The sequence below is a fragment of the Stegodyphus dumicola genome, chromosome 1, assembly GCF_044657685.1.
Source record: "Stegodyphus dumicola isolate Sdum_Otavi_A_Nest chromosome 1, ASM4465768v1".
Taxonomy (NCBI): Eukaryota; Metazoa; Arthropoda; class Arachnida; order Araneae; family Eresidae; genus Stegodyphus; species Stegodyphus dumicola.
The window spans coordinates 10,162,126-10,188,668 of record NC_140768.1 but is presented as its reverse complement, the minus strand read 5'-3'; the positions used below and the strand labels follow the sequence as shown (position 1 = coordinate 10,188,668).

General features: G+C 30.4%; 2 protein-coding genes across 5 annotated transcripts in view; one reads left to right on the top strand and one right to left on the bottom strand.

Moving 5' to 3' along the window:
- Bre1 (E3 ubiquitin-protein ligase Bre1) overlaps positions 1–10,362 on the top strand; it is an 87,871-nt gene extending 77,509 nt beyond the window's left edge. For all 3 annotated transcript variants that reach the window (XM_035350443.2, XM_035350442.2, XM_035350444.2), the window contains 2 exons: positions 2,586–2,687; positions 3,352–10,362. In XM_035350443.2, coding sequence (XP_035206334.1) covers positions 2,586–2,687; positions 3,352–3,528 — 279 coding nt within the window. In that variant the 3' untranslated portion in view covers positions 3,529–10,362. The remainder of the gene's footprint in view (positions 1–2,585; positions 2,688–3,351) is intronic.
- Positions 10,363–11,976: 1,614 nt separating this feature from the next.
- LOC118181328 (matrix metalloproteinase-2-like) overlaps positions 11,977–26,543 on the bottom strand; it is a 109,834-nt gene continuing 95,267 nt past the window's right edge. For both annotated transcript variants that reach the window (XM_035350445.2, XM_085812694.1), the window contains 5 exons: positions 26,014–26,175; positions 21,689–21,942; positions 19,060–19,207; positions 15,428–15,691; positions 11,977–12,267 (listed from right to left, as the gene is read on the bottom strand). In XM_035350445.2, coding sequence (XP_035206336.1) covers positions 12,029–12,267; positions 15,428–15,691; positions 19,060–19,207; positions 21,689–21,942; positions 26,014–26,175 — 1,067 coding nt within the window. In that variant the 3' untranslated portion in view covers positions 11,977–12,028. The remainder of the gene's footprint in view (positions 12,268–15,427; positions 15,692–19,059; positions 19,208–21,688; positions 21,943–26,013; positions 26,176–26,543) is intronic.

Genomic DNA, 26,543 nt, shown 5'->3' with positions numbered 1-26,543 from the left:
AAGTAATGTTCATGTGTTGAGGAAGGCCTAACTAAAAGTTATATGTCCTCCCTATCTTTTTTTTTACCAATTTTGCCTCTTGAAAAATCATAAGGAGTAAATTATGCAGTGATTGCTGAAACGATCCAGCATACTAATATTGTGGATTAGATATTTCAGAGAAGTGAAGTTTTTAATTTTAGTAATTTTCTTTTTTGCTTATAAAATGTACCTTTCTATTTGTCTATGCACTGTATATTGTTTCCATAAATCAGAAGTTTTTGAATGTTATGCTGAAAATGCTAAGGATGAAATACATGAAAAGGAGAAATATGCGAGTAAATTTTGTTTTATTTTTAAACCTAAAAAATTATCCATCACTATAAATATGTGTGTAATATTTTTAAACAGAAAAATGGGATATTTTCAAGCATGGCCAGTAAAACACTTATTTTATTTCTTGACAAAACATTGATTTTACTGTAGTAAATGGTTACTATTATGGAAGGGAGAAGAACCCAATTAAAATGGAGAGTTAAGAGACTGTTGCAAATTAAAATCATTATTTTATCTTACATATTATGTAATTTAATGTGTTATGCTTATTGCCCTTTGTAGTACTTAACTTGAATTACAAAGAAATAAAATATATAGTCAGCTTTGACAGTTGCTATTTTCTATCTGCATCAGTGCCACTTTATGTTGATGCCATCATTTATGAAATCATTGTATTTATTGAAGTATAGAAGATTTATGTGTGAGGTGAAAACCACTACTTCAGCAAAAGGTTATTCTGCTGAATTAATAAATGGTTGTTTTATGTATTCATTATAAGTTTCTGTGTAATAGGATGATATTATACAAACTTCAACATAAACTTTGTCTATGACATTGCATTTAATATTTTCTTTAAAGTATTATGATTAGTTAAAAGGTCTTCATATATGGATAGATTCAGAAATAAAGAAATAATTTTACATCCAAGCAGTGCTGTTTAATTTTTCGACATCATTACTGCATGTCTGCAAGTGCCATGAAATAGAATATAATAATAACAATGAAATTCACTTTTTTTTAAATGCTAGTTGGTTTAGTATGTATATATATGTAGTATTTTAGTTGTATAACATTGCATCTGTAGATAGATGCAAAAACCAGTAACTTCCAGATATGGCCATTTCTAAACAGAAGTTTATTCTATGATAATTCACGTCAAATAACTTTCTGGTAGACAAGACATTTATCCAATCATATTTAAATATAATAGTTTTTATGTACACTGGTTTTTAAAGGTATGACATCAGCATACCACACTGCTATTCTAATAGCAGTGTGGTATTGGCAGAGCAGAAGTTAGGAAAAGGAATGGTATAGTTGTCTTGCAAAGCAGTATTTATACTGAGTAGATGCAGAAGTGCAACCGAGCTGCGATTGGTTAATTGTAGGTTGTTATGTAACATGGAAAGTTATCAAATTTGGAAGAATATATGAATTTAAGGGGGAGAACAAATTTAGAATAGTTAATTATGAGGTTGCCAATCGTTCTTTAGTGCAGCCATCATCTTATATCTTACATATATGTAAATAATTCAGCTATAATTTCATTTTGCATTGTTTATGATGGTATAATACTGCTAAAAATTTTTTTATTTTCAGTAACTTGTAAGATTTGTGTAATTATAAATAATTACTGAATCTAAAACCTCTAAAATGTCAGAAGAGAAATCCAAAATTGTTTCTTTGCATTTTCTTTGCATCTTTCATTAGCCATACTCTGATACCTCATTACAAATGTCTATAATACATGTTTATGTGTATTCGTAAATATGTATTGTAATTATTTGCATTAATATTTAAATATTGTATAATGAAAATATTCTCATTGAAATATAATTTATTTATATTATTAGTGAAATATGATTTACATACATTACAAATATTTTCAGTTATTAAATTGATGTGTCATTCATCCTGCAGTATAAGAAATAAAACTGTGTATTCATTTTTAAATGAAAAAAATATATATAATCCTTTAGCATTATTCCATAATTCTGGGGAAAATGTATAAATATCCATCCCATCATTGACAAGTTCCAAAGAACCATAATTTAGAAATTGGAAAGGAAAAATATTTATAAAAAACTTGGAAAAGCTAATGAAATATAGAGCAGTCAAGGCAAAGAGAACAAGACTGAACATTCTGCTGATGTTATATATGATGGCTACGATAGAGCAGGCATTTATTGCAAAACTGTTTTCATCTGTAGAGGTATAATTATCAGTTAATGTATATGTTTAACATTAAACAAACAAAAAAACACAGCCTTAAATTAGTGCAGATTTTGATGCCTTTTTGCCTAAATTTTAAATTTTAACTTGGCTTGTATTTATTTCTTCCAGGTATTAAAATATTAACCATTGTATTTAGTACTTAGTTACACAGACACATAAAAACTGACAGTATTTAGTTTTCAGAATTTTTTATTATTATTAATAATTTAAAAACCTGAAGCGTGTATTTTCTTGTGCAAGATTTATTATGCTGAAGAGTGAATGTATTGATGATTCTACAGTACTGAATGATAACTGTGTGTGCATATTTTCAGGAAGAAATCATTAGTTTAAGAAGAAAAGTGGAAAGGGGAAAGAAATTTGAACTCGCTTCCACAGCTGACGAAGTCTTAATGGAAGAAGTTAGGGAATATAAGGTAATATAAATGTTTGATGAGTATATTTTTTATAATTCCCAGTAGTAAAAATTCTGTACAGTTGGTTGATTATGATGAAAAGTCTAGAAATTTTTATTGCATTCATTCTCTGTATTTGTTTCAAAGTTTACTGCATATCTGGTTTTACCATATCTGCTACTTTGAGAAGTACTTGAACAATATTTTATTAACACCTTTTAAAGCTATTATTATTTAAATTTCAGTAAAAGGTGTATCTTGAATAGAAACTGTACAGCAGAGTTAAAGTAATTGAAAAATCGTGCTCGGAAGACAGTTATAAATATAGTTTAATAGCTCTAGAAATTGGTTGCTGAACCAGCATAGCTTCTTATTTTCAGAGCTTAACAACAGTCCTGAATTTGGTTATTTATCACATTGTTTGCTCATAAGCATCTCAAAATAATTTTGTGCCCTGTTGATGAGCAAGAACTGTGATATCTAGCAAAAATGATTATATTTCTGTTACCCCGCTTTTTTTGTGTTTGTGTTTCGTAATCTTTCTAATACGTATTTGTAATAAAAAATAAGTGCCTGATATATGAAAATCCTTTTCTTTAATTTAGCTCAATATATATGTGTTTTTATTATTATAATTATTTGTTGTTATTGGTAACATTTAGATGTGTGTAAATTTTTCTTACAGGAGCAGTTGACCTGCCCATCATGTAAAGTGAAAAGAAAAGATGCCGTTCTCACGAAATGTTTCCATGTGTTCTGTTTTGACTGTTTAAAAACTCGGTACGAGACGAGGCAGCGCAAATGCCCGAAATGCAATGCGAACTTTGGTGCTAATGATTTTCACCGTTTATATTTGGCATAGATCTATTTTAATAGTAAGTTATATAAAAGCTTTTTGTACCACTTAAGTTCTGAGGAATATATTCTAAAGTACATTTTGTGGCATGAAGTGGTTACAGAGCTTTGAGCCTATGGTGTTTCAACCTTTCTGTCACAGATGAGTTTGTTCCCCCACAAGATGTGGCATCGGTTGATTTGGACCATATTCGATGTCCAGAACCTTCTTGTATTTATTTTGTTATCATGTAGTTTTTCTTTGTGTGACATTACTTTATGTACATTATTTGCATCACTTAATTTTTTTAAAGATATGAAGTGATTATCTGTAGTAGCAGAGCCTGGAAGCTAATTTTTTAAAGTATTGACCCTCCAAAAAATCTTTGTATCGCCATTGTCATATTTATGTATGGCACTTGTTAAGTTTTTTCTTCACGATTTGAAAAGGGTAGGGAGAAAGAACTAAACAGAAACAGTCCCCCCCTTTTTTTATGATGTCTTTGAATTAGTTTGCACAATTTTGCTTTATTCATGAACATACTCATGAAAAATTTTATTCTTTCAGATATATTATGGATGAATGGGATAGTTAAAAAATAAAGTGGTTATTATGTATCTGCAAAGGCATGCAATAATAATAATTTGAAATAATCTCCTTTGCTGCAATGTATCTTTCCCAGTATTCTGAAAGCTTTTTAATTCCCTCTTCAGAGAAGTTGTTTGATTAGATGCATAACCATTCTCAAATGACATTTGGGGCTAAATTTGGACTATAACAGAGATTTGGCAAAATGTCCCACCTATTTTTGCATGACTGTTGTTATTTTTCATTTTGTCTGTAGATTTTGGTTAAAATTTTGGACTTGAGATTTCTTACTTAATAATGCTTCGCCATAGACTGAGGCATCACGCTCAAAGACAGCACATGCAAATGACAAGCTTAAACCACTGCATAATACTTCTTGATGACAGTATTGAAGTTGCATCCAACCATGCAACAGAAATCCCTATTGGGAGGGAAGCACTCCTGCTCATGTGTGAATGCCTTCTTAGCTGCTTACTGAAATTTAACTTTACTTCATTCCTGAGGATTATTTTTAAATTCAGGCATGAAAAATTGCTTAGTATGTCATTTTATGGCTTTCCCCCCTAGTTTCAGTGGACATCAATTTATCTTAAATTATTTTGGGGAAAACAGTTTAAAATAGCCTCTCCCCCCTATATAACCTGTGGTCAGGGTCCAATCGTGTTTTTCATAACAAAACAAAAAAGATTTAGATTTGCATACATAAGTTTTTACCTTATTTTTTAATGAAATTCATATAAAATAAGCTACCATTTTTAAATTATTTTTTATTTAAATCGCATATATGTAATAATAAAATGTGCTAAATTTTTTTACAAAGAGATAAATGGGTCTTGGCAACTTTTCTTCCAATGTCTTGGATAGCAAAAATTCTCTTTGTATGTGCTATAGGATTTTCTTATAATGTATTAAAATATTTGATGTTTCCATTTTTGCTAGTTTATTCACTTTGAGAAAAATCATTCAACATAATAAAAATGTAATTAAGGTAATTTATCTGTGAAACTACGTATTTCAAGTTGTTAGACAAAAGATTTGACACCCACTGTTTTTGCATGCAAACAAACAGTGATAATAATCCCTTTCATTGCAAAATCTGTATATGTTACCCTTTTGGTTAGGCCTAGTTTTACTGTATATGAAAAGGTACCTTTCATGTTGAATAATAACTTATTTAATATGATTTTTTGTTGTTTAAGAAGCTAAAAATTTTAAATCATTGAACACTTTCATTCATAAATGTAAAAGACATTCAAATTTCTTTCCCCTTTCTTTGCTGAATTTGTACCAGGTAATGCATTTGTTTCTGGAATGTAAGAGTAGAAATTTTAGAGGCTTTCTCTGGCATTTAATAAGATATCACTTTTTTACATGCTTAAATCAACAGACTTTTTAACATCTAAATAAGTCCCTGTTTTATTTGAATATGGTTTCTTAGTAATGATGTTAGATTTTATTATTTTAGAGTGCTCTTTTTTATGCTACGACATTATTTTTCCATATTATTTGTTTGTTTTGGCTTCTTGAATAATCAAGGTGATGGCATGACTGCTAAATTTTTCATTGTTTTTAGACCACAGCTGGGATGGAAATGTAAGAATTGCCAATAATGATGCAAAGCTGATAACATCATCCAGTGAGGAGACACGACATTGGATATCAAGGCATTGTAGCATGTCTCCCTCTCTTGCATCTCCACCATCCCTAGATTATTACTGAAACTGATACATCTTTAGGACATGGGGAAACACATGACACTGGATGTCAAAATAGTGTTATGTGTTTCCTCTTCTTCCTATCTCTACCATCTTTGCACCATTATTGGCAACTGCCACATTTTCAGCCATATGACACTTTATTTCAAGATACTGCCATGTATCTCCTCTTTTCCTCTTTTTGCCGTTTGTGTGCAGTTATTGGCAATTACCCCAATTCTATCCTGCAGCAGTCCAAACACAGTTAGAAACAAATAGTCATGTTACTATTTTGAAATTTGTGGTTAGCACTGTGACATGCCATTAATTTGTAAGAGTTATGCAATGGTGAAACAAAAGAGAGTACTGTATAATAGTAAAACTTATGAGGTTAGTAATAATCTTGGTTGAAATTTATTCATAACAATTCATTGTATTACATTGGTTGTCTTGTTTTCTTGCTTCTTTATTTGATAGTTTTATTTTCTTGCTTTATTCTTTCATTATTCTATATATATTTTGAGTCTTAATTCTTTTCTGTTTATTTTTGCAAAGATAGATTCCCCTTCATTATAATAAAGACTGGAAAACCTGAAATTGTAAAGGATGTTTATATGTTAATTAAATCCTGAGTGGAAGCTAATTGTTTTATCAATGGTATATAGATAGAAATGTTCAAAAATCAGTTTCAGAGAAGTGCTTTAGATGGTTAAACGTCTTTGAATTTATATGGCTTAAAATGGCCAAAAATGTATTTAATTTAGCAGGAACAATTTGGATACTTAATTAATTTTTCTTCTTTTTGAAATATTTGCTTTTTAGAGCTCTTTTGAACACTTTTTAACAAATCATTACGCTAATAAATTTTGAAAATTAACACATCCTCATTTTTTATTTTAAAGGGAATTTACTTGCTAGAGGTTATACAAGAACAATACCTCGTGTACATAATGTTAAATGCTTTGAGTAGCTTTAGCAACAATTTAAAATACTTTAAAAATTATTTTATGTCTATTTTTTAAATTTTACGCACATGCTCATATATATATAAAGTTAAATTTAATTTAAATAATTCTCTTGCGCCATTGCTGCAAGGAATGAAATTTGAATTAAACAAATATTCTCTATTTGTATGAAGCTAATATAAATTTAAAATTTAATTAGGAAATTTGAATTGCAAAAATAAAATTAATTATTGCTGCGATCTTATTTACAATATCATTTAAATTCAAAGAGCATATGTAAATTAATTGCACATATTTAAAACCATGAAAAAATATATAATATTCCAAAGATTTAATCTCAAAAAAATTTTTAAAGAATTTTTAAGACCATATTAAATTGCATAAGTGAATAATTGTTAAGCAGGCAGGAGACAGACTTATCAAGGGGAAGTTGCCTCCAAACCTAACTTTTCAATTACTCAATTCGTGTTTCGTCATCCATATAGGCAAGGGAAAAAGTAAAATTCAAAACCAAATGTTGTGAATTATTTTAAAAAAGAAATTTAAACTTATATATGTATATTCTAGTTGGATTTTCATAATTTCACTGTTAAAATTGTTATGTTTTCAGGATAAAAATAAATTGGGGTATGGTAATCAATATTGGTAGTGATTGATTATGTTCAAGTGTTGAATTAACTGAGCAAAAAAAAATATTTGGATATCTATATTATTGCTGTGAAATAAAAGTATTTTGGGACCTCTTTTTTATTTATTTAATGTGTAGAAACGTAGTGTAGGAGCATATGCCTCTTTTTTTTTTTTTTTTTTTGTATGTGTTGGGTGATTTATAAAATGATAACGCAGTTAACATAAAGCGTTAAAAAAATTCTAACATCAGTAATTGTTATTTAGTTTGTAAAAACTGTATGATTTTCTTGCACAATAGATAGCTTAGAAAATTTATTCCTGACTAAAAGTGGCAACTGTGATGTTTCCAAGGAACTGGCCACTCAGGGATAAATGTTTCTGTATTTTTTTGCTGCACCTGAATGTCCCCCCCCCATAGGCTGGTGGTAATAGGTAAAGGGGGATAATTTGACAATTATGGAAAGCTTAAAAAAAAGTGTGTGTATGTGTAATCCCCCAGCATGCTTTTTCTGGCTGTATAATTGTGAACAAGCAAATTAACAAGATATACATCACATGTGAAATTTCTTGAATTGCAAATATTGGATTTAGGTCTTGCATAGTTACTGGGTTATCTTTTTTTATCTTTTTACTGTCTTTTCATGAAATAAATCAGGAGATCTGAGTGTTCATTGTGCCGTTTGAAATAAAAACTCTTTTATTGCACAATAAGCATTTTAGAGCTGTAAGTTCACTTGCATACTGTTTATTCAAACAGCATATGAATAAAATAATTTAATGTTGTGTATATTGTTATAAATGCATTTTCAAATGGTAAGAGTTGTGATAGTTGTATAATTGCTCTCAAAACCAGAAAAATGCATTAATATATGGTTCAGAATTATGAAAATGAGAAAGCATAGAAAACCATTCAGTTTCAGTATATTGTAAAAAATTAAGATTCTTCTAAAAACCCAAAGAATTGAGAACTTCTTAAATAAGATGACTGATTATGAGGAAAACGTATTAAACTGTGATAAGAAGTTAGCAAATAGTTTGAAAAACAGCTAAACTTCAAGTTTTTACAATGATCTAAAATAAATAAATCTTGATTTTGGTAGAAGTAATTGATTGTAATTTCATCAGCATGATCCTTATAGATTTGTTCAAGCATTTTTCTAGGATACAGTGTTCAGTAAGCAGCAGAAATATGTAGACCGTTATATGTAGACACTCCGGATGTTGGTAAGGGGCAGATTTGCTTATGACTGAATGTGATTTGACTTAGCTTAAAATTTGTGTTATTTTGTTCAGTGTTTTCCTAGAATTATCAAGACTGCTAAATATTTTCTTCATGAAAATTAAGCTTGTATGCTCATTATCAAATCAGAATTTGAAACTTTAAATAGCTTAATTGAAGAATTAACATCTTCGAAACAAAACAGCTCATCTAGTATTAAAAATATAAATAATGATATATATATATATATTATATTGCAGTCTCTGTGTAGTTTAACTTGGGAATCAAGATTTTATTTTATGAGTTATGAAAAATTAATCATAGACCCCCTTTTTTCACCTTTAAAAAAAGAGTATTATTGAATTTGTATGTATGTTTTGATGAATATTTATTGGCAAATTAACTTAATCGTAATCAGCATATTAATGTTCAGGCCATATTGACTCATTGATTTTTTAATTGTATGCTGAAACATTGATTTTTAAAATCTAAGCAGAGACCATTTGCTTCATTGCAGTTTTTAATCAGTGTATAAACTTAATAATCAAATAGCAAGAAAAATGAATATCAGTATATTTAAAAGATTCTTAGCTTGGAAGGAAGTAAAACTTTTAAAATGAAATTTTTATATTCATGATTGTAAAATTGACTAATATACATTCTTGGTATTACAGAATTAGATTTCTTAATCAAGAAACTTTATATACTAATTTTTTTTTTTTTTTTTAAATTTTTATTTCAGATCTATGGGGGGGGAAAAAAACTCCCTGATCAGGAAATCTTTGTATGTAAGAACTTCTTATTCAGTTCTGTATTATATGAATAATTAATATTTGGAGTTTAAATTATATTCACAGTATATTTATTCAAAAGTAGCGCATTTAATGCAAGCATATAAAATTGCCTTAATCTTATTTTTTCCCCCAGTAGTCAGTTGAAGTTAAATTAAAAACTGACAAAATCTAGTCTCATAAAAGATAGGCAAGCTCAAATGTGTGGTGTAAATCAAAGGCAAAGATCATCAGCTTCTAATGTTAGCTAAGTGTTGCCCATCAGATAAAAATTACCGGTTTATAAAAAAGAAGAAAAAAAAAAGCTAACTTCCAGGCTCTTGAGAATTTTGTACACATTTATCAGAATCCATATGACAATAAGTTTTATATTTATTAGTTGATATATGTGAATTTTTTCGTTACTTAAGGATCAGTTTATTTGCTTAATTGAGACAGATTTTATGACATTGATAAAAATGACTAGATTTATTTATAAAAAGTAAATTAAAATGAATTTTCCCTAAAGCATTCTAGTAAGTTCTTTAATTTGAAAACTTTTTAATTTTTAGAGACCTTTATATTTTTGAAGTGTGATCTCATGCATATAAATTGTTGTCATTTTCCTTGTTAAAGTGTTTAAGGGGCTGAATGTTTCGCTAACAAACTAGTGAATATATCAGTGTTGTTTTTCCCTAAGTTCTCTCATTAGAATTAAAAGTATGGCCTAAAAATTTTAGCATTGCATTTACCAGTGTCTTTTAAACTTGCATTTTTGTGAGTGAAAATCTGGAAGGAAAAAAAAATATTGCAGCAGTATTGATTGACCTGTGCTTATTATTTAATGTAATGTAAAAAGAAAATGTTCATTTAAGTTTATGCATTCCTATCCAGTGCTACTCTGTAAGAAGCATCTGAAACATCATTGTTGTAATTATTGTTTTAGAAATATTTACTATGTCGTAATGTGAATAAACATTTCCATCATTTTTAAAGATGTGTGATCATTACTGAATGAAAAAATTATAGCGCAGAAATGTTCAAGATTTTTCCATATTAACAAATAGCTTAAAATACCAGTACCCCAACCATCTGCAAAATAGTCCCATTATTCAACAATTATCCTTCTTGTCTGTGCTTCCAGTGCTTTTGAAAGTACCTGGGCAACATTCCCTAGAGCATATTTACTAAAAGGACAAAGAAAAAAATCATCAGAAAAACAACAGAAATTGTGAGTTCATTCTTTTGATTTTACAATGTCATAGATATATGCTTGTATATTTTTCTCCCAGCATTTTTAGGATATTACTTAGAAACTTGATGATTTATTTATGTTATTCAACTTAACATATTAAAGAAATAGATTCCTCCCCAGAAATTTCTCCTATTATTACGAGAAATGTATTTCTGCTATGCTGGGCACCATTAAGAATTTCTAACCACAGTACTGGAGCCATATTCTGCTTAAGCATTTTGACAAGTATGATATCATTTGGCTGTGAGAAGAAGGCATTTTAGTTACATGTTTCAGGTGAGTCTATTCTTTAAATTATGAGATGTAATGTTATTGTGGTAAAATATCCATAGCAGTTTCCAGATTTGCCTCTGTTAGCCTTTTTTCTCGGTTAGAAATTATAATCTGAAATTGATGATAATGTTAAAATTATTAGCAAATATAATTAGAAACGAAGAAATTTAATTAATCATGAAAATTTGAATATTTACAAAAAATCAATTCTGACAAATTTATTGGTTTGAGTAATTACAAAAAATTAATCACAAATATTAAGCATTATTTTTAACATCTATAGCATTGTAAACCACTTTAAGAGGAATCGGTCCTTTCAGTCATCAAAATCAGATTCTGCAGTTGCAGTAAGTTCCAGCCCATCATCTAATGAGGCAATGCCCACTATGAAACTTATTTGTTTAGTATTTATTTTCAATTATGACTATGTGTTCATCGTATTTTATCCACTGTTATTTGGGAATGCTATCAAGTGCTTCAAAGGTTAAAGTTTTCAAATGTTGTTAAGTTTAGTTCAGCACTAGCATACCCATTTGCAGCAGCAGCAGCTTTTAGAAATTATTTAAAATATCTAGGTGAAGAATAGAAACCTAGGAGAGAATATTTATATGTAAAGTCCTGCCTGACTGATGGCAAGACAAGTCCAGGGTGGCCCAAGCCTTCCATTCTGCTCTCTTTTTAGTTAAATAGTTAAAGTTGATAATTTTAATGATGTTAAATTTAAATCCAGGCCTAATAAATAAAGCCAGTGTTACAAATATCTTTTCTTTATGTAATTTATGCCAAGAATCTAACTAAATCTAACTGAAACTGAAATTTATTAATTTTTTTTTTTTTTTTTTTTTTTTACTTGCAGCTAATTATCAAATCATTTAAATGGGCAATGATGTCCAAAGTTTAGGAAACATGTTAGATATATGATTATAATCTGTAAATTCACAAAAAACTGCCAGTCACTTCATGTTAATTTCTGAGCAAATGTGAAAAAGAAAGGATGATATATAAAAGTTTGTTAACGTTTAGTAAAATGTTTATCAGTTGTGTTAAAGAAATTGTTATTAACATAGTTACAACTTCCACATTTAATACATCTCACTAATGGTTTATTAAGTATAATTTAAATGGACATATTTCTACTTTAACAAAGCTAATACAATCAACAGACATAAAACTGACAACGAACGGATTTGGGCACAGTTTTCCAATTCTTTTTCAAATTTGGGAGGCTTTTCTGTCACTGGTGCAGTTTTTTCAATCGTTTTTCCAGGGCACTTGAACCAGAATCCTCCCATTTCAGACACGACTTTGTCCACTCTCATTTTAACATCAATGAATTTCCAAAATCTCTTTCCTTTGAAGAAGTAAGTATTTCCTAGGGGATAAAACACAAAAGTTAAAATTGCTGGTTTCATATAAAAATACTTTTTTTTTTCTCCTAAAGTTGTGTGCATTTACACCCTTTACAAGTATGGTATTTGCAATTTCTGAATTACCTTCAGAAATTTCTCCTTAGAAATTATCTTCTGTGCACAGCAAATTCTCTGCGTGCTATCATTCAGCAAAGCAAAACTTTGTCAGAGAAGGAAAACATGTCAAAGTAAACCAACCTTGTGTTTGATGTATTTTTATTTCCTCCTGATGACGAAAAACCTGTGCCTGTTTGTCCTCAAAATCGATACTCTTAGTTGAAAATCTATGCCAATCTCCCCCCCCCCCCCTTTTTTTTTTTTTTTTTTTTTTTTTGTTTTGTTTAATGTAATTGAGGATTTGGGGATAAACAAATCCTCATGTCACAACAGAGTTGAAGCATAGCAATCTGAAAGTGACTATGTAATGTAAGATGTTGCACGACACGATTTTAGGACCATTTTTCTTTAATCAACAAAGAATAACAGCCAGAATTTACCTCGATGCACTGATTCCATAGCTGTACATTTTTAGCAGGATGGTATGTCACCAAACTGAGCACTGTGTGTTTACAGTTTTCTCAACAGAGCATTTACCAACAGATGATCAGGAGAGTAGGATTCATTCCACGGCCACCCTATCCACCTGACTGACATTTGGACTTTGTGTAGGGACTTGTGTTAGACATTGTTTACTGTTTGACTATCAAACTTTGTAGACCTGAAGATGAGCACCAGTAATGCCGTTGCTACTATTGATTATGCTTTATAGTACCACCATACATGAACACAGCTGGTATATCGGCTTGATAGTCTACGTGCAACGAATGGTTTGCATGTTGAGGGCATGCAATTTGTGTCACTTGTCACAAAAACCCTGTTTGTGACATTCTCAAACAACAAGCTTAAAATTATTTAAGGACTTATGGACACTGTATAAAAATTTTTAAAATGCCTGTCTAAAAACATTAAGTTAGAATGCACCTTGGCAATGTGAAACTTTAAGATCTTTATTCATATTTAATCAATCAATAAATTGCTTAAACTGAGTGGTTTCAAAATGCACTTTTAAAAATTTCAGTCTGTGTTTTACTTTAATAATTTATCAAATTTGCATATTTTAAAATATGTATATAATAAAATATCCTTAAAATAAATAAAAATGCATTTAAATAATTATTTAAAATACATTCACTCTACATATGCAACTAGTAATTTTTATGTACAATTGTGGTCTTAAGTATGGCGAATAACATGGCACTTAATTGTCAAACCCACCAGGGACTGATTATATAATTTTCATTCCAGTCAATGTTGACTGGCAATATACAATTTTAAAATAACATTCTTCTATCAAATTCTACCCAGATCTCTAACCACCAGCACTGAAATTGAATATTATGTGCATAATGTATTAATAAAAAAATATTTCTTATATTATACATTTAAGAATATACACACATCATTTGATTTCTATTTTATTTAATTTGTTAGGAAATGGATGTCAGTTTATTTTGGTTTCCTACAAGATCTATTAATGAAAATGTTCAGTAGAATGTATAGCACTGTAAATATATGTAGTTAATTTGTAATGGCAGGCCTATTTATAAGCTGATGTAATTAATAAATGTTAGCAGTGCAAGTCTAATAAGAATAGACAGCACTTCAAAAAATAAAAACTTCCTTTTTCTTAAATATAACTGTCATATTAAGAGTCGCTCAGAATAATGGTCGGACTGCATACGAGAAAAGAAAATGTAAGTTAAGATTTATAACATCGTTTATTTTGTCGGATGGCATCCTATCAAGTGATTTAGATTCTGCAAATAAAATAGGTTTTACAAATTTTAGTCTGAAAAAGTTTGCCATTAAAAAATTAAATTCTGTCATACAAAACTTGCATATGGACCAGAAATCCATTTTATTAATTAAAATAATGCTGCAGACATTCATAGATGATGAAAATGATTCTAAATGAAATTGTTTACATAGATTGTTGAAATAAAATAACTGAACACATTGCAAATAACTCTTATACCGACCAGTTTTTGAATTTTGCCGTTATATATTTCACTAAATCATTAAAAAGTGAAATCTATAAAACAAATGAAGTATCTAACCTAAAAAAAGTAATGTAATAAAAAGTTATAAATAATAGTAAAATTAAACTAATAAAATGAGGTACAATGAAGAACTGTGATATGTATATGTAAAATAGACATGAAAAAATAATCAAGTTTTAAAATTAAACTCTTGGGGGAAAAAAAAAAAGATTTAAATGGATTGAATGCAATTATTTCTATGTATGGCATTTTTGGGTGCTGTTATTTCTACTTTTCTTTGATACACCCTTCATGTCCTTTTATAGTTCTTATACATCACCCATGGTTCTATTTTCAGGTGTATATGAACAAAGTCGCAAGAAATTCTATAAAAATCGCAATAGGGAAGAAAATTAGCTTCTCTCAATTGAAGTTTCTATATAGCAAAGTTATTACATGAAATATTGGGGAGATATGCAAAAAAAAATTGGCTAGATAATATTTTTTGTTTTAAAAAAGGGCAAGGGCTGAATTTTCTCTAGAACGAATTACTTTAGGAATTAGCGATAAACTTCATTTAAAAGATTTATTCTCCCTCTATCCAATGAAGAAAGCAGTGAAATTTTTAACTAGTTAGTTTATTTTATTAAATGAAGATCCATGAAAAGATTATTTAATTATTAGATCAAAAAACTGTAACCGAATTTTGAAATTTTTGTTCGAGATGCAGGCTTTTACTGTCTGTATGAACTGTAGTTGCCAAAACAGTGTAGTTTTGAGGCTGTCTGATACACATGCACAAACTCTCTTATTATTTATTATACATTACATATGCCGCCCAGATGGGAATGCAGTTAGTGATGCCAACCGCCATACCAAAGGCTCAGACTTGAATGCCTGAGAGGGCACGGATGCATTCAAAATTTTTGAAAAGCATCGCTGTGTTATGTGATTGTTGCAATTATATAACTGTAAAATTCTTAAGAAAATCACTTAGGCAGAAAAGGGTCAAAAATTAATTTTAAGAGGCAACTCGAGTAAATAAAAACAAAAGGAACTTAATAAAATCATGCAAAAAAATTACCGTCTATCCACTGAAATGCAGCATCAATGTTGAACGGCACTCCCCTCCATGCACTCATTTTTCTGGGATAATCCAGTTCCACAGTACCGTCTTCTTCGTCCAACTTCCAGTATTCCTTGCCACTGAAAAGATATGTCTTGCCATTGTGTCCCCAGACCATCGCCGCATCGATTTTTTCTAGGTCGGACGGAAGACCGAGATCCGTTAGTGGCCTAGGATATCCAGGTTCTACACGATTAGCAGAAAATAGCCAATGTTGTTTGCCTGGAAAACCAAAGAGCATGTGATTTTATTCATTTGTGTATTGAATTTCAGCTAAAATATAAATAGCATGTCGGCAAAAGAAATGTGCTTTTGAATGAAGTTTTGAAATCTTTATTTTCAAAGAATTTTTTCCATGCCTGTAAATTACTTTAAAAATCATTCAGTTAAAAGCAAATTGACTGTTGAATTAAATAGGTTTTTGAGTTGCGTGATTTTGCTAATTAAGCAGAATTTTTTGATAATATACGGGGAAAAATTTTTTTAACTCTAAAACAATCTGAAAAACAAACTGGGTAGTCCACAACTATCTGCCTTCAGTTTAGATGGTTCGTGAGTAATTAAAATGCATGTAAATAATAAGTCTGTTTTATCATTTACTATAAAATAAGCAGGAATCTGTAAAGAGAAGTTAAAATTCAGCAACAAGTTAGCTCACAAATACTTGAAGACTTCACATATCGTAATTCATAACAAGTTAAAATATTAACAAACAAACAATAAAACCAAAAGCCTTAGCTGTAATACATATTGTACTTATGAAACACAGTGACTAAAACCTCTGAAACTGATTATTTTTAGAAGAAATAAACACCAGTATTGAACATCATTCTTTAATCCAATCACTTCCACAAAGAGCAAAATCAGCTGCAGCTGTTGATCTTAATGAGATTCACTTTTGAATTCTACAATTATCATACACTCTCAGTATTGGGGTGAGTTCAGGTGTTGAGAGTTTGTGCTTAAAAATGTTTTATGGCATAAAATATTAACAATATGGCATATATAACAATTCATTTATTAAACTGAGCCATGGCATTAAAGTATGGTCTGCATATCTCGTTTAATTTTGTATATGTTTAATGCTATTTAAAGTAAAATAAGCAGGAATAAGTTAGTTGAAGTTAAAGTTGAATTGTTTGATATGTTTTGTGGATTTCTCAAACATTTAACAAATATATACATTATAAGAGTTTTTATTTTTTGTTACCTAGTCCAATAATATGTATCAAAAGTAAAATGTTTTGTAACCTGCAGGACAATTTAAGTGCCGACAACAGACAATAATTTATCTTGCAAATAAATGATTTTCTTTCTCAGAATTCCTTCTCCTCTCTTTTTTTTTAAATGTAAGTATAGTATTATAATACTGCATACTTACATTTAAAAATTCTCAGGTTCAGGTTCAGGATAGTTAAAAATTCTCAGGATTTAAAAATTTTTTAATTCTACAGGTTCGTGTATTGAGTGATTGATGAGGAATCAAAAGCACAATTTATTCATGAATAATTACACAGGATAGTTCCAAAGACATGTTTAAAACTAAACTCATTGTACAGCCGTAGTGGGCCATGGCCTGCAGTGCCCCGAAATATGCTTTCTTTACCTTTGGGTCCTGCGATTCATCAGCATATGCCCTGGACAAGTGGTCAGCTTGTCACAGGTGCCCCGGTTGTTTAGTCCCCAAGCGAACTTGGTACTCATTTTATCAATGAAAGGCTGAGTCATCCTTACCTAGCCCGGGAATTGAACTCCGGACCAGCATGCAGCTGCGCAACGTGCTTGCCACTCCAAAGACATGTTTACAGCTGTCAAAAAACTAGGATAGACATGCTGAAACAATCAGCAACACAGGCTATCAGGCTATAATGAGTACTTGAGGCTTTAGTGAAACACTAAAGTACAGCTCCCAACTTGGTCGATTGCTCTCAAGCTAATTTCAAAGCAGTACTACTGAACTCAAGATACTCTTCGTAATAAAACTCACTGCTACTCCATGTACAAGCAGGGTATTTATAGCTTTTGACCTGTCTTCGAAAACATTCTCCGGAAAACCGGTGTTCTTGCTTCGTCTCTGGCAACTCTGCCTTTCCTTGCAACTTTCTCGCAACCCTAAACCTCCTCTACGGAGAAGCTGTCTTACCGCAGCTGGACATTTCACAACAATACACCATTCAAATACATAAGTATTAATGTACTGTTTGTATTATTGGTAAGGCTAATGTAAAGTGAAAACTGTGAGAGGTTTGGACTCAAGTGTCAACTATATAGCAGTAACATAGCAATTTGTTACTATGCAGATGAAGGGAGATGAATGCAACCAATCTTCTCTATTACAACACCCAGTTCCAGACAATTTTTGTCTTCTCTGAAAGTAGTCAGCTGTTTTTAGAAATACGAGTAATTTTCAAATGAAACCCACAAGAAGGTTCACTGTACAGTGAAGTACTCTCTTAAGACAACCACCGATGGTTCCAAATGTTGTGTTATCTGGAGGTAGTTCTAGTCAATGTGTATTTATGTTCTCAAACATATTGATCCTATTCAGGGGTGGTTGCTGCAAGAGTTCACTGTATTCTCTTATATGGGCAAAAAAGTACAAAATGAAATGTATAAAATTGTAATCTGAAAACTTCAGTTTACAATTTTATCATTTTATTACAATTTCAGATTACAATAGACTTTGAGGTGCTAGATAGTAATCTGAAAACTTCAGATTACTATCTAGCACCTCAAAGTCTTCTTAAAGGTTCGACAATCTATTTGGCATTAAAAATTTTAAAAAGTTATAAAAAACCATAAAATACTACCATTAAGCCAATTTAATTCAGATCTAACTTTAAACATTTGAAACAGTCACAATATGTCCACTAGTTTACAAATCAGTCACAGAAAATTTAGGTGAAATGGAACATAAAAATCTAGACATTGAAAACTCTTTTAAAAATCCCTTCTAGAAAGAACAATTTTTACTGAAAACTTAAGTAAACATCATTACTTGGAATAGCCTTTCTAAAATCACCACCTACTCAAATGACTAGAATCGGGAATGGTCGCCTTAGAGATGACTAATTTAAAATGAGCAGTAAATATAGCAAACTTAAATGATGAAAGGGAAGGGGACTTTCTATTATTTCATCCTAACATAACACCAATTACATGCACACGTTATAACTTAATTAATAAAGAAAAGAATTAATTCAAGATGCAACTTTGCCCAACCATTGAAGCCAGTGAACTTGCAATGCTCTTTTTCAGAAATGGAACTAGCAAAATTTTTTGTTTCGCTATCATCGCATGGTGAACTCCGAGGTGTTAAAAATAATTTTATATCGAATGAAAATGAAATTTGGTAATTTCTAAAATTGGTATTCTCGCTACATTATTTGTAAAAACCAACATAAACAGTTTGAAAATTTTAAATTAGTACAGATAGTTAAAAATTAGTACTGAAGGACCAGAATCAATACTAAAAGTCAGAAGTGAAAAATTAATTTCTGTATGGTCCTGTATTAATTTAATTTCAAATAAGTAGCAAATAATGGTAAGCATTATTCATATTTTTATTAATGTTAAAAATTTTAACTTACCAGAAAAGAAAACAATTTTGGTGTCTGTAGGTCTTTCATACAAAGCATCAATTCTTTTGATATCAGATGGCAGGTCATACCAAAATCGATTTATTGATACTGGATATCCAGCTCTCAAAGTTCTATTTGTGTCCAAACGCCAGAAGTGCTGAAATCACAATCCACATTATATTCTTACAACACAGACATTGTAATATGTACACTGCACAAAAAGCAAAAATCTGATGTGTACACCACATGACTTCCTTGTACGGAATATTAAATTATACGCATTTTTTCTTGCATTTCATTTAACTTATTAGATTGAATTAAACCTACTTCGCCGACAGTGCATAAACCACAATAGAACAAATGCATTCTTTAAAATTCACTTTGTTTACCATAGGGACACTCTGGTGCTAGGTTTACTTAACAGTATTATATTTCGTTCATATTATAACTCAGAATGCACAAAATTTATATTGTTTAAAGAATTATCTAATTGTTGCCACATGTTCTATTCAAATACTATACCAAAGCTAGAATGATGTATAAAAGAAATTAAGCAAACAAAACGAAAAAGAAACAGTTTTTCACAGACGATTGAGTATTTCTCATTCAATTAATTCCGTTTTCACTTCACGACAAGGCAAAAATACATAAAAACTCAAAATATCTGTATTAAAAATTACGAAGTAAATCTTAAATACTTATTTCCTCGAAAAAATTCCAGAAAGGATTAAGCATGATTTAATTCGCAATAATAAATGAAGGCGTTATTTTTGTGTTGCGAAGCATAGTGTCTCTAGATTGACAACAAATCTAGAATTCTGCTGTTTCAAATGTAAACAAATATGTCTGCCATATTATTTAAAACTTAACCGCACTTAAACAGCTTTAAAATTGTTGATAATTGTACAAATATTGCTTCCAGAATTATGAAAGGCATAAAAACTTTAACCGAAAGATAAAAACAACATAATTCAATCATTTTTAAAGCAACATATGTACAATTTACAAATATATAAGAGTAAAGAAACTGAGATTACTGAGGTGGGTAACAGAGTGGATAGATTTATAAATATATTTATATACGTTTGGCGTGGCCGATTGAAACCAAAATACGAGGTGCACATCTACATGTTATAGTAGTCTTATATACAAAATTTCAATATTCTGAGGCTACTCGTTTTTGAGTTACGCGACATACGTTCGTACGCACGTACGTACATATGTTCGTACAGACGCCACAAAAAATTCTCTTCAGAATTCATTTTAAAGCAGTTTTTTTTTTAGGAAAAGAGTCTTTTATTCTGTCCTTACATATAGATATTACGCAAAAACATCGTTAAATTGCATTCGAAAGCGGTCAAAGTGGATATTTTCGTTGAAATATGCTGCCTGAAGCTTTTCGCGATTACAATACTTCCTTTTTACTTCGTACAAGGAAGTAAAAAGGATCTATTGTATACTCCTGTTCTACAGGGCCAATTGACGAAATTCAAATTGCTTTTTCCATGTCTCTAAAGTGCAGCTTAAGATTTAGATTTATATATAGCATTGCTCTAACATAAGTATTTTAACTCAAAATTGAACTTTTTCTAAAATAACATACCAATTTTTTTCCATATTTCCACTGTACGACTCAGATTATGCATAGATATTAAATTTTGTAATTTTTTGTAAGAAATTTATGCAGAAACATAAAACTTTTTCTTGATGTATTTTTGTCAGTTTGAGCCAAGACTAATTAATTCACTTGGCAAACTTAATTTATAGCAACCTACTTTCCTTTCCATTTTTTCATTGTACCGCTAGCCGAAAAAAAAGTTATTGTTCATTACTTCAAATAATTTCAACAAAGTGTGTAAACCACATTTGGCATTATCGCTTATAACAAATATATGGCATATTTCAAAACACGTCAATGTGTAAATTCATTTATATCTTAGGAAATTTTGTATAAAAACTAATTTTTTACAGAAATGCTTAGAAATGTATCTACATTAAGATGATGGTAAAACTTTTATAGGTTATAATTCCAAATGTTTTCAAAAAATTTATAAAAATTATTTTAAAAATAAATCATAAAAAATGGGCGAATTTTATTTGGAATGAACCTAAATTTCGAAATGTAAAAGGAAGAATCAAATAAATTTAATAAAAAAAAAGATATTAATAAATATGTACCAAATTCAAAGAACATGGACGAGTTGAAATTTTGAAAGCTAATTTTTTTAAAAACTACTCATGCCATTTTCACAAAACTTAGCACTTAGAGGTTGCAATAATTTGAGTCGTAGAATCGAAGTATGGAAGCGAAGTGGTAGGTTATTTCAGAAAAAGTTTGATTTTGTGTCAAAAGGTTCAGAAGATAGTATATAAAAAAAAAAAAAAAAAAAAGTTACAAATTTTGAATTCTGTATTTAAATTATTAAAAGTATGTTTACAGCTTTTCAGTCAATTTGGTAAACATTTACAGACTGATTCGCACAATGGCAACATTTTTTAAGTCTCATGCATGATAAAGCCCATTAGCAAAACATTAATTATCCAAAGATTCTGAAGTCTGTACTAAACCAAAAACAAGAAAATTCCCGGTAAAGAAACACAAATTATAAAGATTTAAAATTTTATTTATCTTACTTACTTTTCCTTTAAAAACAAAAACTTCTCTTCTGATAACAGATATAGCATCAATGGAGGAGTTACAGATATCGGGGACAATTGGAACACTCGTCGATGGATGGATGGGGATCATACGGGGCTTGAATGTAGTTTTCCAAGGAATGACTTCAGTCTCTCGAGCAGCCGTCGTTTGAGATGTTGTCGTTGTTGTCTTTTTTGTCGTTTTTATAGTAGACATCGTTGGCATGGTGGGCTGGTTCTTTGGATCTTTAACACCTAATAATAAACATTGTCATTTCATATAAATACAGCAATTATATAATAATTATTGTACACTCTTAGACAAAAAAAAAGAAAACGACGCACCAAGAAGGAGTTATCTGAATGGAATGAAAATCGGTAAAAGTGAAGTACATGTACAGAAAAACAAATGATTACAGTTTGAGAAAAATTGGATGATTTATTGAAATGATAGAGCTTCACAAAGTGAAAAAGTCAGTAACGTGCTTGTCCACCTCTGGCCCTTATGCAAGCAGTTACTTGGCTTGGCATCGATTGATAGAGGTTGCAAATGTCCTCCTGAGGGATATCGTGCCAAATTCTGTCCAACTAGCATGTTAGATCGTCAACATCTCGAGGTTGTTGGAGGGCCCTTCCCATAATGCTCCAAACGTGCTCAGTAGGAGAGAGATACGGCGACCTTGCTGGCCAAGGTAATGTTCGGCATGCACAAAAAAGTAAAGCATTTAATTATAACTTGATACTTTGTTTTCATAAATGCAAGTCCTTTGTTAAAATTTTCATCACTACTAATGGCAAAATTTGATAGTTAAGTTTATGATATTTGGCAAGTTCTTTCCAACATGCTGATATTTACAAAGTTTTTAGAATATATATTTTTGAGAATTATGCACTGACTGTTTTTAGTTAGTTCTGCAGATCTATTTCCCTTCAGACAAACACTGCCACATCGAGAGATCTCGAGTAAGTTAAAGAATTTTTCTACTTTGTAAGGCAGAGACTGAAAAGCTGTTGAGTTTATGTATGGATTAATTTTATCCTTTGCTTTGATATCGATTTTGCAAATTTCTTGCGTGTTTTTGGTCCCAAAGTTACGATTTTTGATGTCGGTGATCCTCCACTTTTAGGACTGAATTTAACGATATTTATTTCTCTATTAAATTGAATTACAGTTTTCTCTTACACTATAAGCAGATGTTCATTTGTAAAATTCGTTATTTCTTGTAGCTATATATTTTCTACTTCCTGCATTAAAAGTCAGATTTCATTATTTGTCCAATTTTTTTTTTTTTTTTAATTTGACATTATTGAAACAAGATTTTGGTCATTTAAAACACTTCTATAACTTCCCCCTCCCCAATCTACTAGCAGGCACTTCCCTATTCAACATTTGCCTCTCCCAAACGCAGAAGTGGGGGCACATAATAGACAGCCACCTTTGCCTCCTATGAGCAACAGTTACACCCATTCCTTTGCTTCTTATACTTTGACTTCAACAAGGAAACAATAAAACTGAATTTGTTGTCTTAACTTATCTCACTTGTCTGACAGTAACATCAGAATAAGTGCAAGAAATTCATCGTGGCAAGGAGAGCAAGATTCCGCCTGTCATTGGCAAGAGCCTTGAGCACCATACAATGACAGTACGACTTTGCTCAGTTCCGCCCTCAATTTTGATGGCGAGCACCTCAGGGGGGATGGGTCGGAGGATCTTCCACCCCTCTTTCCCTACCACAAACCTCTCAAGAGGACTTTTGGCTAGCTATATATTTACAGTGTCCTCATGCCGCAAAGACACTATATACAGTCAAAAGTCGTTAATTCGGACACCCATAATACGGAATGATCTATAATCCGGACCTCAAAGCTACAAACTTTCTGCGCATGCGCGTAAGACCTTTACCGCTGCGAATTTGCGTGTGCGCGTGCGCAAAATACGTTTATGAATGCGTGTTTAATGTATAATGGACAGGATAAGCTAAGCTAAAATTATCTAATTATCTATTTCAGTTAATGTTGCAGATTGCGTTGTTCCTTAATCTTCGAATTGGATCCGGATTATTATTTTTTGCAGACTGTTAGAGCAATTTTATAAAAGTAAGCTTGAACTTTCGATTATGTCAAATAGAATTTCCAATATATATTTACTAATATGTAAAGGATATACAAAGCGAAAGTATCTTTCGGAGTCCATTAAACAAAAAGTGGAATTGCTGCAAAAAACGGATAAAGGCATATCCTTTGTTTGTCTAAACTTTAACGTTTGTTTACCTAAACTTTGTTTATCTTTAACGCTGCAGCAGTGTGCAATGAATTGGAAGTTGATCTGTCAGCACTATCCTTATCTTAAGGGCAGATGTTTTTATTTTATTTGGCTTATAATTCCTTACTCAATGTAGTATTTCATCTCGATGTACTCCGTCTTTGATATGATTTAAATTAAATGCCTCGTCATTATAATTCGCTTCCGATAGCGAAGAAAGTGACAGAGGTTATTGAAAACGAAAAAATTTTGATTGACAAATTAGTCGGTATTCTCGACACAGCAATTATAGGACTTGAACAGCGGAACTTTGTAACTGAACAAGAAATTATGTCTGTTTATAGAATTAAAGAGAATGTATTATCACATAAAAAACGAAGCAACTTAAACAACTTAAATTGAAAGAAATGTTTGATAAAGTAAACAAATAAATATTAAGCTTTTTTTTTTTTTTTTTTTTTTTTTTTTTTTGTAAATTTTGATACCCTTTAGATCATAATTGTTCTTTATTTCGTAAATTACGGTTTCATATTTTTAATTTTATAATTTCTGCATGCCATCTTACCAGATTTAAACTGATGATCTATAATCCGGAATCACCGAAGTCCCGACGAGTCCGGATTAACGACTTTTGACTGTATTTACAAACATTGACTGTAGTTACAAACAAAACGCACAAAAAAGTATTATTTCATTAATTTAGCCTTCTCCGAGATTCGAACCTGGGCCCTTCGATACCACAGTAGATTTCCCTAACCACTATACCGTCTGCGTGGCAATAAAACTGATTAAGTTTCTAGGAACACATAGATGACAAACTTCTAATACAGTGGACCACCTCCTAAAGACAACTACTTTTGAAAATGACATGTCTTTCTGAGGACATTTGTGAGAAGGAAGGCCAAAATAAACACTGGAGTTACAAATTAAAAGACTTTTTGAGTTGAATTTCAACAACGAAGTTATTCAACAGCAAAAGTTCAGTTTTATGAATCATATTACTAGATGTTGTTACTTTTGTTAGTTTTGATGTTTGTTGTTATTTAAAAGTGAAGTGTTACTTCATAATCTGAAGTTTCCAAAGTGTAACTTGCTCTTCATTGCCATTTTGGTGACAGATTTTTTTTTAAATCGGTATTGTAAACTGCTATCTGAGAATATCAGATTACAGCTGCACTTCAAACAAGAATTTACCATTAAAATCTGTTTAAAAAAAAGAAATTAAATATATATTGCATTTGTTTTTTTTTCTTCTTAAATAAAATAATTGATACTCTTGCCAGTTCTTATGACTAAATCTTTTATGATTAAAATTAAAACTCAACTCAAAACAAATTTCAATCTTAACAACCTTCGACATTCGCTTTAATATCTCCTTTTGGCACCTAAAATTATATTAATAGAAAAGCACTAAATATTTTAATATGCATATTAAGTTTTTCATAAAATTTTTAAAAAAGGATTTGCAGATATATATAGAGAGTGAGTTGCAATCTGTATGTTATTAAAACATTTCATCTGATTTCATTTAGTTGCAAACGATAATGGATACAGATTAGAAGTTCTGCAATGAACCAATACAACATATTCAAAATTTAATTTAGTTTTGACACTTATGATATAAAATAACAGTTTTTGAGAACACCAGATAAAAAGGAAATTTTGAACGAGTAATTTATTCTACTTTGAACAAAGCATTTCTATAATATGGAAAGACAAATGAAAAGTATACCAATTGTTGACTGGCATAATGTCTACACCTAATTTTAGGTGCCAAAAGGAGATATAAAAGCGAACGTTGAAGGTGTTAAGATTGAAATTTGTTTTGAGTTGAGTTTTAATTTTAATCACAAAAGATTTTAGTCATAAGAACTGGCAAGAGAATCAATTATTTTATTTAAGAAGAAAAAAACAAATGCAATACATTCTACTACATGTCGCGAATGCGTCAAAGTGTTAAGAAAAATAAGTAAAACGATGAATTCTACATTTTACATGCAATAAGGTTTTCCTTTTTGTCCGATTTCAGTCATACAGTATAATTTCATAAAGTTAAAATTTACCATATAGGTGCCTTATTCCTTCCACATCATCTCTGGGCAAACGGAAATGTTCGCCAATCACTTGATAATACGGAAACATCAAGGATCCTGGTATAGATGAATGGGACAGTCCTAGAGAATGTCCTATTTCATGCGCTGCCACGGCAAATAAATTCACGCCATCTGTAGGAGAAGTTGAAATTATTTCATTAATTTAGCTATTGTAGGTGAAGTATTTTTTAAGGATTCAGAATGAAACTGCAATACATAATAGAGCAAATGATTTATTTGCGTAATTACATAAAAACTGTGAACTTGATAATCAGATGTATTATATAATAGAAAAATCAGTAAATACTAAAAAGGAGAAGGGCTTCAGTATGAGGTATGTAATATATGGTGTTATAATTATCTTCTATTAATTAAAATTAGACTTCAAATATTCATAAGAGTTATCCATGGATATGAAATAAATTTATCTTAAAACATATAAATTAAATATGGTATTAAAAAATAATAGCTTCAACTCATTAAAAATAATAGTTGCTTCA